Raw genomic sequence first — 13,746 nt, forward strand, 5'->3', positions numbered from 1 at the left:
TCAGGCAGTCACCCTTCACCTACCCTTGAGTGAGTGATTTCCAGAAGCCCCAACCTTCAAGCCTTTGCACTTACTGTTTCCTGACCTTGATTTGAATACCTTGCCTCGAATACCACAATCCCCCTTGCAGGGTTACCTTCTTATTCTTCAGGTCTCCATGGAGATGCTCCTGCTCCAGGAAGCCTGTTCTAGTGCCCTGGCTGAGTCGTCTGTCCTCCTGTGCCCCACAGTCCCCAGGTCCCTCGCACTCTCCCCACACCAAGGGAAAATTGCCTGGCTGTGCACCTGCCTCCTCCAGCAGCCAGAGAGACTTTGCAGGGCAGGGAGCCTCCATCTGGTGAGAGGCTGGTAGACCTGAGAGAGGCACAGGCTTGAAGCCCAGCTCTGCCTCTGCTGTGCGACCTTGGGCAAGTCATGGCACCATGTGGGTCCAGTGTCCTCATCTGTAAAATGGGAACAATAATAACTACCTCACCAGGTTGATGTGAAAATTAAACGAGATCAGGTATCATGTAGCTTTATTAATATAACTCATTGCTTGGCACATAACTTAATAAATCGTTATTTGTGGAATTAGTGAACCTCCACTCCTGCCCCCGCCAGCCTCCCTGTTTTGGGAGGGGAGCAGTAGGTATAACAAAAAGAATAATTGGGGGCAGATAGGATGGGGGAGGGGCTGGGAGATGGGAGAGCAGGGCTCTCTGGCATCGTTGGGAGCTTGCTGTTCCAGCAGCATCCGGCGCTGGGCTGGGCTGGAGGCGGTGCCGGCATCCTCTCTGTCTCACCCCTGTGATCCGCCTGTGCCATCCTCCTCCTCAGTTAAGTGAGGCAGCAAGGAGAGGCGGGGCTGGGCTCCACCTCTGCACTGTGACCCTCAGTAGCTGCCAGGTCCGCCGGCACACACTAAGTGCGCCCAGAATGCGGGGTGGCCAGGGCCATAAATGTGGAGTGAATGAGGATGGAGTGAATGAACGGATGGACGCATGAATGAAGGTGGGATGGAAGCGTGAAGTGGGAGGCGAGAAGGAACGAGCGTCTCCCTCCGCCCTGCGGGTCTCGGGGCTGGAAAACACGGAGCTGAGACCTGCTGGGGGCTCCCACCCCGCCCTGCCTCTCCCACCGGCCCCCCTCCCCGCAGCGCGCAGCCCGGCTGGGCCCGCGCCGAGCCACAGCCCGCGCAGTAGCCCGGGCTCGCGCTCAGCCCCTAGAGCCGAGGCAGCGCAGCCTAGGGAGGGGGCTGCCCCGGTCCCCTCCCGCAGCCCCGGACCCCAGAGGTCCGGCCTTCCCCGCAGGAAGGCGAAGTTCCCGGTGCCAGGTCCGGGCACCAGCAGCCGAGAACGCCTGGGTCCCGGAGTCAACAGGTGCGGGGTGTGGGGGACCCCCCAGGCCCGGGATGGGGTTCCAAAGGACCTGCGGCGAGGGATGGGGGGAGCCAAGATTCTTGGGTGGTAATCGGGGTGCTGGGAGACTCGCTCCCCGGCCGGCGCTGCTCTCCTCCAGGCAGGCTCCCGCGGAACGCCGAGTGCCCTCGCTCCCCCCGCCTCCCCGGAGCCCCCGCAGCCCCTGAGGTGCAGGGAGGTCCCGCGGACGGAGCCGGCCTGCCGGCGTTCAGTGGGGTACGAAGGCGTCCCCTCTCCCTCCCCAGGGGTCTCCGCAACCCTCCGGCACCCGGCAGGGGTCTTCCCAGGCCAGCCGGGTGAAGGAGGGGCTGAGTGCAGGAGGAGAGGCAGGGAGCTGGGCTGGCTAGATTTATGAATGGAGAGCTGCCAGCGCGCCGGAACAGCGGCTCCTGGCGGCCGTCGGGGAGCGTCGCGGCCCTGGAGACCCAAGGGGGGCCCCGCAGGGGGCCTGGACGCCCCCGTTGCTCCCAAGGGGTCGTCAGTCCCTCCCCGAACCACCCCCACTGTGGTGTGTGAGTGTGTGCGCGCGCGCGCGCGCGCGTGCCCACCGGAGGGTCTGGCAGGTCTGGCGGGTGGGATTTGGGTCTCTAACACCTCCATTGACCCTGTTTCCCAGCCTAAAATTAAAGCCTGTGAACTGGCTCAAAAAACATTTGAAATCGGGATGGCTTTTCCACTTAAATCTATGGTGTTTGGTTGGTTCGGACAGACCTGGCTTAGGAGCTTTGTGACCTTGAGCAAGGGACTCAATCTCTCTGAGCTTCCCTCTCATCTGCAAAGCAGCATACCCTAATAAGAGTAGCTGGAAACTTCCCCCAAACCACCTTCTCGTGCCAGGTTCTTGGTGAGGCATTTGGCATGCATCAGAGCTCATTACTCCTCATCTCGGCCCTGTAAGGTAGGTAGGGTTATCACCCCATTAGATGGATGGGGAAACCGAGGCTGAAAGAGGTCAGGTAAGTTACCTAAGGCGACTGGTGTGGAATTGGGATGCAACCCAGGTCTGCCTTCCTCCATCAATTTCATGACTGTGAGAATTAAGAGGAAACTTATATGCAAAGTGCCTGCCACACTCCCTAACATTTCCTTCCTTCCCTCTTTCCCCACTCTTTTCTTTCCTTCCTCCCTTCAGGACGTTTGGGGCTGAGACTCCAAAAGACCTGGGTGCAAGCTTCCAGATACCCTGAGGGGAGTGGACTGAGGGCTGGCCCAGGGTTCCCTCCTCTCCCTCCACAGAGCCTAGGATGCCCCTCTGCTGCCGCGCCTCCTGAGCTCATGGAGCCCTCAGCCACCCCAGTGGCCCAGATGGGGGTCCCCCCTGGCAGCAGGGAACCGTCCCCTGTGCCTCCAGACTATGAAGATGAGTTTCTCCGCTATCTGTGGCACGATTATCTGTACCCAAAGCAGTACGAGTGGGTCCTCATCGCAGCCTATGTAGCTGTGTTCCTCGTGGCCCTGGTGGGCAACACACTGGGTAGGTCCGGAGCTTGCCCTGCAGTGCTGCTTGGCATTCCCTGGGGACTGAAGGAGGGGTGTGTGGGGAGGGGCTTGCTGATTGGGCAGAACTAGGATGGGCGTGGCTCTGCCACCAGCTTCACCTTACCCTGCTGCACCCTGCAGTCTGCCTGGCCGTGTGGCGGAACCACCAGATGAGGACAGTCACCAACTACTTCATCGTGAACCTGTCTCTGGCTGATGTCCTGGTGACGGCCATCTGCCTGCCGGCCAGCCTGCTAGTAGACATCACTGAGTCCTGGCTCTTTGGCCATGCCCTCTGCAAGGTCATCCCCTATCTACAGGTGAGCTCTGCCCAGGCGCCCCTCACTACTCCTTGTCACACCTGCACAAAACCTACGGCCTTGCATAGGCCTCCATGACCCTCAGACTTGCCTTTCAGACAGGTCAGTGGCTCGCAACCCCTGAAGTGTCATCCTCTACTGCAATCAAGGGCAAGCCACCAGATCAGACACTCAAGGACACAGACACAACCCCACACACTCACAAAGATCCCCTCCTGGTCACAGTCACAGACATATACATAGATACGCGTGGACACATGTAGTCATCTCCAGGTACACAGGCACACAGTAGAGGAGAGGCACAAGCCCACAGAGACACTTACACAACACCCTGGGCCTGCTCCCCAGTCCCAAAGGGGCAGACATGAGGGGGCCTGACGGAAACAGCCTTCTCCTCTCCCTCCCGCACCGGCCAGGAGAAGCCCCAGTGATGGAAACCAGGATGTCCAGATGGTGTTAGTGGGGTGGAAGAAAGACTTCTCTCAGTTTGTACCCTTCAATCCACTTTCTGCACTCCAGAGGGCAGGATCCACCCCTGGAGGCAATGCCCGCACACCTCTGGCCCAGACTCATCTCTGCCTCCCAGAATGAGGATTTTTTTCCAAACAGCCTGGGGAAGGGATGGCATTCCAGGGCAGAGAAATGCCTGTTGGATTTCCCACTGTTTTGAAGTTTCCCACTCAACTAGTTAACTCTGGTGACCCTGAGCATAAAGACAGAAGGATGAGGGAATTCTGTGCCTCAGTTTCCTCATCTGCAACAGGGGGGTAAGAGCACCTACTTTGTAGGGTTGTTGTGAGGATGTTAAGAACAGTGGCCAGCACATAGTAAGTTCTGTAGGTGCAAGTTATTATTCACAGTAGGGGTGCTCCTACCATGTGCCAGGTCTGAAGCTGGACATTGTTTATACATGATTTCACTTGAATCCTGCCAGGTAGATGGTATATTCCTATTCTGCAGACAAGGCTCAGAAAGGATGAGTGACTTGCCTACATTTACAAAGCCAGTAAGTGGTGGAGTCAGGATTTGCCCTGCACTGCACCTGCCGTCAGCCTCCTCACTCACCTACTCTCCCACCTCTGAGTGGCCCCCAAAATGACTGACGTTGTGTCCCCATGGGCCAGGCTGTGTCCGTGTCAGTGGCAGTGCTGACTCTCAGCTTCATCGCCCTGGACCGCTGGTATGCCATCTGCCACCCACTATTGTTCAAGAGCACAGCCCGGCGGGCCCGTGGCTCCATCCTGGGCATCTGGGCTGTGTCACTGGCTGTCATGGTGCCCCAGGCTGCAGTCATGGAATGCAGCAGTGTGCTGCCCGAGCTAGCCAACCGAACGTGGCTCTTCTCTGTCTGTGATGAACACTGGGCAGGTAATGGTGGAAGCCTCAAGCAGGCATCCCCTCAGGTGGGCACTTCGGGAGCACATACCCCTAGGGCAGGCATCTAGCAGGGACCCTTCCAGGGTGGGAAATCCCAGGGCAGGTATCTCCCTAGAGGACACCCTAGGCTGGCACCTACCAGGGATATCCCAGGGTGGGTACCTCCTCTTATGTAGACATCTGCTCTAGTGTAGACGTCCTTCCAGGATGGACACCCCCACGTTGGACAACTCCAGGGTCTCTGTCATGCTGGCTGCATGGGGTCCAGCTGCTCCTAGGCCTTGCTTTGGACCTAGTCAGGACAGGGTGGCATTGTTAACCAGGGCAGGGTGGGGCTTGCAGACAGGGCCTGACTTTGAACCTTTTGACCCCTGCAGATGACCTCTATCCCAAAATCTACCACAGCTGCTTCTTTGTTGTCACCTACCTGGCCCCACTGGGCCTCATGGCCATGGCCTATTTCCAGATATTCCGCAAGCTCTGGGGCCGCCAGGTAAGGCCCACTCTGGTGTCCCCGTGTGGGCTGGAGTGGAGGGTAGGGGGCTACTGGCCTAATGGAGTAGACAGTCCTCTGCCATCAGCACATGCCATCTTGGCTGCAACCAAAGAGAGGGGAAGCCCAGAGACACGTCGAACTCAAGGCGAAAAGCGCTAGTGGCCACCCTGGAATGCAGTAGTGTAACACATCCTTCTAATAGTAGTGGCTGCCATGTATTGAACCATCCGATCCCAGATAGTCTCACATCCTCTTAACCATCATTTGTTGCCCCCATTAAATATATGAGAAAAACGAGACCCAGAAGATCAACATAACTTCCCCCAAACTACTCAGTGAGTAGATCAGGAAGTAAAACCCAGATCTGTGAGCCCCCACTGCTCAGTTTAGTACCACTGCAACAATAAGAATAGCAACTCCGTCTTGCTTGCCGAACTAGGCACTTTGCATCCAATGTCTTAACAACTATCTAACAAAAGAAGCAATGTTACCCACATCACAAATGGCAAATAAGGGCACCCACTTGCCAGAGCCGACAGCGGCAGAGCCTTCCGTTTCCAGGGTCTGTCTTCTTTCCTGCATTGCAGACTGACCCACAGTGGGTTTCCTAGGTTTTTGGGGGCAGGGGTGTTCAGAGGGCCTTGGCCTAGCGAGTGGGAGTCCTGGGTTGGTGTCTGGGAAGTGAGAAAATGCAGCCCAGAACAGGACCAGGCTCAGGAAGGGACTCTCACACTTGGGGATGTCACCTACATTTCACAGACAGTACTGGCTTGCACCCAGGCCATGCCGGGCAGTGGGTGGGGACACAGACTGGCTGAGACCCAAGTCCTGCTTGGGAGGAGCACGCAGTCCAGTAGGGCTCTTCCTGGGTAGCCAGCCCTGCAGTCCACCCACACTGATCATCTGCTCCCACAACCCCCCAGCCAAGCAGGGCACAGGCACAATCCTCCTCATTTGACAGACATGAAAGCCAGGCTGAGAAAGGAAAGTGAGGTGGCCAAGGTCACATAGCTCACAAACGTCTGAGCTGGCTCTAGACACATGTTTCCGGAACTATAGCACCATACCCCTCTGTTGTGGGTGACTCAACCGTCCAGTGGTAGGAGAGGCTTCTCCAGGGGCCCAGAAACACCCAGGGTTATGGGCAGTGGCCCAGGCCATTCCATGCTGCCCACCTGCTCACCCCTTGCCAAGGCCTCCCCACAGTCTGGTATGACCCAGAGGAGGCACAAGTCACCCCCACCCCTACCCTCAAAGATAGTGTTGGAGATTTAGAGAGGATGGATGGGCAGCTGAGAGGATGTGGGCTGGGGCCTTGTCAAGGGTCCCCACCTCTCTGAGTCTTAGTTGCTTCATCTATACCTAAGGGCCAATAACATCTTTCCACAAGGCATGTTGCAGGGGGTTTCACAATGAGCTAACGGAAAATCAAAGTCTAGGGCAGGCGCAGTGGCTCACACCTGTAATCCTAGCACTTTGGGAGGCTGAGGCAGGGGGATTACCTAAGGTCAGGAGTTCAAGACCAGCCTGGCCAACATGGTGAAACCCCATCTCTACTAAAAATACAAAAATTAGCTGGGCATGGGGGCACACACCTGTAGTCCCAGCTACTCAGGAGGCTGAGGTTGCAGTAAGCCAAGATCGCACCATTGCACTCCAGCCTGGGTGACAAGAGTGAAATTGTATCTCAAAAAAAAAAAAAAAAAAAAAAAGATACTTTATAGAAGTCTAGATGTTTATTTTTCCATCTTCTCTTTCCAGTGACAAGAATCTGAGAGGAGGCCTTTGGGGGGCAGAGCACCAGGGGCTGCCCGAGCCTTGTTCTGCCTCTGGAGCAGTGCCGGCTGGCTCCACAGCAGACTGGAGCTGCCAGTCTGAGTGCAGGGAACAGGAAACTGGCCAGCTGCAGATGGGGGCGCGGGGGTCTTTAAAATCCTTCTCTGGGACTGAGGCCCCCCGCCAAGCCCCAGGGACAGCCCTCACCCTAGGCAGTACCCTCCTCACGCTTCCCAGCTCTTCTGGGGGTCCTGCTACCCATGGCCAGCCTTCTGGGGGTGCTTAAGCCTCTCCCTGGACTCCTATATTATTTGGCGTCCCTGTCATTATAGCAAGGGGATTAGGTCCTGAAGAAGCAAAGCCGGTGTTGGGTAGGGTCGGGGATGGCCTGCCTGTGCTCATGTGCATATGTGATTATGCGTACATATGTGAGAATGGGTGCACACGTGTGTGTAGGGGNAAAAAAAAAAAAAAAAAGGAAAAGAAAAGAAAAAGAAAATCTATTGTTCACTCTCAAGTCCAGAGTGTCTTTATCATAAACATTAGGTTCCTTCCTCTTGCAAGGGCTTGTTCCCTTTGCCCATCTCCACCCTGCCTAGGGTCCAGCCTGGAGTGGGCCTCACAAAAGGCAACCACCCTCTCAAGGCGCTATACCCACCACTGCTATCTCTATGTGTGCTGGACAGATCCCTGGCGCCACCTCAGCACTGGTGCGGAACTGGAAGCAGCCCTCAGACCAGCTGGGGGACCCGAGTGCAGAGCCCCAGCCCCGGGCCCGCGCCTTCCTGGCTGAAGTGAAGCAGATGCGTGCGCGGAGGAAGACAGCCAAGATGCTGATGGTGGTGCTGCTGGTCTTCGCCCTCTGCTACCTGCCCATCAGTGTACTCAATGTCCTTAAGAGGTGAGAGCATGGGGTATGGTTGGGGTGGGGAGAAGTTTGAGGTTAGGTGAAGGAGCTCTCCTTGCTTGGGAGAAAGACCTGGCTCTATCCCTTCTCCACTGTGTGACCTTGGGCAGGCCAATTTCTCTTCTCTGAACCTCTGTCTCCTAGGGCTATCATGAAAATTCACACATTCATTCACTCAATCATGACATTTTAGGGGGCTGGAAATACAGTGAACAAGTGCACAAGACAGACCAAGCCCCTGCCTAATGGAGGCTGCATTCTAATAGGAGAGAAGGGAAGTACATAGAAAACTCAATGTATACGATAATGTCAGGCAGTGATCACTGCTGGAAGATAAACAAAATAGGATGGAGAGTGCCAGTGACAAGGGTTGGTGGGTTTTTGCTTTCGCTTTAGATATAATAGTTTAAAAAAAAGCAGTGGGCCAGGTGCAGTGGCTCACGCCTGTAATCCCAACATGTTGGGAGGCCAAAGAGGGAGGATCGCTTGAGGCCAGGAATTCAAGATCAGCCTGGGCAACATAGTGAGACTTTGTCTCTACTAAAATTCAAAAAATTATCCAGCCATGGTGGCATGTGCCTGTAGTTCTAGCTACACAGACTGAGGCAGAAGAATCGCTTGAGCCCAGGAGGTCGAGGCTGCAGTGAGCCATGATTGCACCACTGCACTCTAGCCTGGGCGACAGAGCAAGACCTTGTCTCAAAAAAAAAAAAAAGCCTTTCCAAGGAAATGACATTTGGGCAGAGACTTGAAGGAAGTGAGAGAGCAAACCATGTATGTGTCTGGAGGGACAGCCAATGAGGGCCACAGGGTGCCGGGGAGAGAATGCGGGCTACTGGACAGAAGACAGTCTCACTTGGAGATTGTGTTTGGCCACTTCCTGGCTGTGTGATCTTCAGCATGTCGGTTTACTTCTCTGAGCCTCAGTTTCCTTAATGGAAAGATGGATGATGTTTATGACTCACCATGTTGCTGTGAGGATGGATGAGAAAGCGGATGGGAAGACACAGGGAATCTGATGGTCAGGAGACTGGAGATGCCCACCGCAGAGCCTGACACCCTCCATGCTTAGAACCCCAAACCCTGGCCAAGACCTCAGATACAGAAGGCCAGAAAACTTGGATGGAAGTGGGCAGTAGGAACTCCTGCCCTTTACAGCTCAGGTTCTGTGAGCGGCACTCCCCCAACACGTGCACACACAGCTACCCCATTTCTGACACTCCTCAACCCTGGGCCTAGGGTGTTCGGGATGTTCCGCCAAGCCAGCAACCGCGAAGCTGTCTACGCCTGCTTCACCTTCTCCCACTGGCTGGTGTACGCCAACAGCGCTGCCAACCCCATCATCTACAACTTCCTCAGCGGTGAGCAGGCTGGGGAGGCAGCGACTGAGGGTGGCCAACAGTCCACGTGACAAGTCTCCCCATCCCCAAGCCAGGGCCCAAATAAAGGACGGTAGGCGAGGACGTGCCTGCTGTGGGCACAGTGATCCTGCTCTGGGAGGACCCACCCCAAGGAGCCCTGGCCTGAGTGGGAGACAGGCCACACTCCCCACAGTGGCCGGCACCTAGGATCCAGTTTTGCGATTCTGCAGACCAGTGAGTGAGTGGAAGGGCAGGGGCTAGGCCAGCTCGACCCCACTCCCATCCGGGTGCAGGCACAGAAGGACCTCCAATCAGCCCAGGCAGAGGAGTCCATCTTGCCCGGAGGGAGTCACACCTGTGGGAGGAAGGCGCTGGAGCCCTGCCTGAGGAAGGATCGCACAGTCCAGGTGTCAGGTTAAAGGAGGGTTGCCAGCAAAGACGGGCTAGACCTGGGGAAAGGGCTTCCCCTGCTCAGCTAGACACACACTGGCAGAGTGACCAGAATCTCAGGGGTTGTCCCCTCTGGAAGTCTTCCTTCCCAGCCGACCCACTCCCACTCCAGGGCTCCCCTTTCTGCTGTCCCACCGTGCCCACGCTCTCCCTCTACCTCCCAGTCTCGGGGTGGTAATGGCCCTGACGCTGAACTCAGCAGAAGTGTGACTCACCAGCCCTCTGATTTTGGGACTAGGCTTCTAAAGAACTGGTCCAGATGACTGTTCAAGCCTGGACAGAAATAATCTTTGAGGAACTATTAAAAGGTTAAAGAAGGGATCAGGAGTCAATAGTATAACCCTCAATGAGACTCAAGAATTACTCAGCAAGGCTGGCTGCAGGTTTCCAGCTCAGAAAAGAGAACAGAAGAGATGAGCCCTTTGGGGAGGGGAGGGCAGAGAGACTTCCTGACACATATGCCTTGGTTTGGTCTATGTTTACTAAGCACTTACTGTGTGCTCAGCCCTGTGCTGGGCACCAGAGAGGCTGGCAGGCTAATGACACATGATCAAAGGGGCTTCATGCTGACAAAATCTGTTTCCCCGGTATACTTGGGCTGAACAAGGTGGTATGGGTCGTATGGTGGTCCCTCCTTCCCTTCCTCACTCCCCCGCCTGCTTAAGAGAAGGGCTTTAGAATTCAAATTGGGTTTAGCTTCTGGCTGGGTGGCCTGGGGCAAGCCACTGTACCTCTGTGTATCTCATCTGTAAAGTGAGGATAAAGGACTCCAGCCTCTCTAGGTGCTGGGATGCTCTGGGGGACAGAGGCTGAGGCACCTGGCACAGCGTGACTGCCATATGCAAAAGGGTTGCTGCTGCCATCATTTTCATGATCAAAGGGCAGAGAGGGGACAAGCCTAGCAACAGATAGTGAGCCCACATACACACCAAGGAAGGCAGAGGTGACCTAAGGCCCCTGAGCCAGACACCACGTTTGAGCCAGCCTCTGAGCCAGAGCGCAGTCAAGGAATCAGATTGTCTCTTTGGGAACCCGCTCCAGGGCCTCTGTCCTAACTCTCCCTGGCTGCGGCAGCAGTGCTGAGGTGGCCTCAGGGCTCTCCCTCCCAGCTCTGTCCCTCCCTCCCCACCCCTCACAGGCAGCTTGGCTGGAGCTGCGTGGGTGTCCCTGAGCTCAAGGCCCCTTCCTGCTGCATCTGTCTCCTTATGGCTGTGTCTTTTGTCTCCCAACCAAGGCAAATTCCGGGAGCAGTTTAAGGCTGCCTTCTCCTGCTGCCTGCCTGGCCGGGGTCACTGCGGCTCTCTGAAGGCCCCTAGTCCCCGCTCCTCTGTTAGCCACAAGTCCTTGTCCTTGCAGAGCCGATGCTCCGTCTCCAGAATCTCTGAGCATGTGGTGCTCACCAGCGTCACCACAGTGCTGCACTGAGCGAGGGCTGCCCTGGGGGCTCCAGCTTGGGGGATCTGCCACTACCCCTCATGGAAAGACAACTGGGTGTGGCAAAAGGCTGGAGCTTCTGTCCTGGGTTTCTGCCTGTGTGACTCTGAGCCTGTGTCCCCTAAGCAGGGTTGATGTGAGGATTAAGCATGCTGAGGCAAGTGGAACGCTCCTTGTAAACTGTGAAGTGTTGCGGACATGATTATTGTTGTACTTCTCTCATTTGGCCATACCCCACCGTATAGTCTGTCCCCATCATCCTTCCAGAGCTTGGCCATCCTCCCAAAAAGCCCTTTCCTACCCAATTACAGGCCTTCCCTGGAGGCTGCTCTAAAGGTCCCAACAGGCATTTCCATCTGGTCCAGTGACTCCCTGAAGCCCAGGGCTGCACTTGGCTGGCTGTTTTGATGCCTGTGTGAACTAATCTGGGCCCAGCCTTTCTCCAGTGGGCCACAAGCACAGCCCCACCCTCACGAGGTGCCAAGGGCACACACCACAGACCCAACCTTGTTGGCTTTGTGGTGGATAAAACACTCTCCATGGCCACTTGGCACAGAGGCCAGCAACCCGAAGCAACTGTAATTAAAAGCCTGGCACTGAATGTTCCCTTTCCTTGTCATTGCACAAAATCTGTGCTGCTTAGGTTAGGAGCAGAAGAAGGTGGGGAAGCTGGGGGGAGGGAAGACAAGAAGGCACTAGAATGCTCTTATCTGCTGACCTCCCGCTACCACCACACAGGATCCCAGATGGACTCAGCCAGGCCTCGGCACACATGGTGCTGCCTCCTCATGCGGTGCCAATCCTGTGACGCCGGGACCTCGCTTAACAAAACTGTCTGCTCACAGGCCCAATGGCCTAGGGAAGGTAAGGGCGGCAGGGTAGGCAGACAGCAGGTTAACAGGCTGATTTACTGTTACCTTCTTCTTGGAAACCAGGACTTGCGTCTATTTTCTATGAACTCACAGGATAAAAAGACAAAGCCACAGACTTGGCCAGACACGCTCCGTCTGCCACCGAGATGACTTTAAGGCTGCCAAAGGCCCTGAGCCTTGTTGCCAGAGCAGGATGTGGAACACAGTCTGAAGCGCCACTCTGCTGAGGAACAGGGACATCTGGCAGGGGCCAGCTCTGCTATGCACACCACCAGGTCTGCTTACCTTGATTAATGGAGCTGTGGGCTCCCTCTGACCTCCCCCGTCAAGAAGGTAGGCAGAGCCTTGGTGCTGCCAGGGGCCCAGCTCAGGAGTGCTGAAGCACTGCTCTCCTAGGCACGCTGCTTTACCCAGAGCAGGTGAAATGTGTGGTCTAAGTACTTCACCTGCTCTCCACATGACTCACCAGCCCAGCTCTCTGTGGAGAGGACAGAGCCCCAGCAGCTGCCAGGAGGATGGGCTCTCCTGCCCATTCCACACTTCCACTGGCCTTAGGATCCAAAGCTGCTGGCACAGTGCATAGGTAGGCTTGGAGGTGAGTGTGCAGGATGAGGTGTGAGGGCTGACCCCCAAGCTCAGAACCAACCATCATGCTCACAAGATCAATGCAGGTCTTGGGCTCGTCAGCCTCAGCTGAGCACAAAGATGAGAGACTACAATTGGCAGCATCGGTTGCAGCAGACACTTGGTTCAGTGGGAACAAAGAAACAACAGGCGCTGCTTCCGATGGCTGCAGTTCTAACCACGCTCTGCTGGCTGAACCCAGCACCATGGAGGCCTCCGCCCTCCACTCTGGGGGACTTGAATAAACTGAAGAAAACTCAGGTGACCAGGATGCTGAGGGGGGAGATGCTCAGCAAGGGAATGCTCAAGAGCCCAGGGCTCTCTGGCCTAGGGAAGGGAGGACTTGGGAAATGTGGCATATAGGGTAGGCTCCACTATGTAGAGGGTTAGCGTGCAGAAAGGGTGATGTATGTCCTGGGTGGCCCCCAGAGAAAACCACAGCCAATGGTGGGGTTTTCAAGATGGCAGGATTTAGAATCCACATCAGGAAGATGTTTCTGCCAGTCATGGAGGAAATGGGCTGCCTGGAAAGGCACTGAGTTCTCTGCCACTGGAGGTTGGCAAGCAGAGGCCAGACTCACAGGGAGGGGGTATGAAGGGGATTTTAGCTCTGGATGGGGGCTGGCCTCTGGGAACTGGATTCCATCTAATGCTGGGATTCTAGCACTACAGCAGCCCAGAGAATGCAGCTGACCTGGCTAAGCCTGACACACCTGCTGGGCCTCACTGACCTGCAAAACAGTCATAGTTACTTCCAACTATCCACTGCAGGGAGGAGAGCCCTGCGCAGGGCCTCAGAGCTCTTACCTTTATCTCAAAAAGCCAAAAGATAATCACCATTACCCAGTATAAAGCCCCCTGGCAAACTAGAATGTCTGATGTCTTTGGCTTTTGACTGAAATGTGGTCAGCTCATTACAGACACCCGGTGTAGACTGGGTATTATGCTGATCTAAAGATCCGACTTTCAAGTACAGATGTCTGTGCTTAATAAAAATGGGGGAAAGTTATGACTTAATAAATGGAGTTTGTCTGGAAGATAAAACTGGGGCCTGAGAAAATAGAAAAGGCCAAGCTATGAAGTTTGAGGTAGCTGCTTTCAGCCCACAATGCCAGCCCTAAAACTGCCATGAAACAGCTTCCTGAATAGACCTCCAGGCCAGACTGAACTGAACCCGGCAGGCCCCCCCAGCTGGCTGTCCTACACTTAACTTCACTCTGGCAAATGAGAGGAGCCCCACACAGGCCATG

General features: G+C 55.6%; 1 protein-coding gene across 1 annotated transcript; it reads left to right on the forward strand.

Moving 5' to 3' along the window:
• The first annotated feature begins 1,215 nt into the window (after positions 1-1,215).
• On the forward strand, positions 1,216-10,991 carry HCRTR1 (hypocretin receptor 1). Its single transcript, XM_037738248.1, has 7 exons — positions 1,216-2,874; positions 3,021-3,199; positions 4,324-4,567; positions 4,954-5,069; positions 7,535-7,749; positions 8,995-9,116; positions 10,801-10,991. The coding sequence occupies exons 1-7, from the start codon at positions 2,676-2,678 to the stop codon at positions 10,989-10,991; spliced, it is 1,266 nt and encodes a 421-aa protein (XP_037594176.1). The 5' UTR covers positions 1,216-2,675.
• Positions 10,992-13,746: the final 2,755 nt, after the last annotated feature.

The sequence above is a fragment of the Cebus imitator genome, unplaced genomic scaffold, assembly GCF_001604975.1.
Source record: "Cebus imitator isolate Cc_AM_T3 unplaced genomic scaffold, Cebus_imitator-1.0 Scaffold51, whole genome shotgun sequence".
Taxonomy (NCBI): domain Eukaryota; kingdom Metazoa; phylum Chordata; class Mammalia; order Primates; family Cebidae; genus Cebus; species Cebus imitator.

Bases quoted from the DNA above. Each gene is read 5' to 3' on its own strand.
- HCRTR1 (XM_037738248.1), top strand. From the start codon at position 2,676: ATGGAGCCCTCAGCCACCCCAGTGGCCCAGATGGGGGTCCCCCCTGGC. The intron at 3,200-4,323 runs GTGAGCTCTGCC...CCCATGGGCCAG, and splicing joins AGGTCATCCCCTATCTACAG to GCTGTGTCCGTGTCAGTGGC. The intron at 9,117-10,800 runs GTGAGCAGGCTG...CTCCCAACCAAG, and splicing joins CATCTACAACTTCCTCAGCG to GCAAATTCCGGGAGCAGTTT.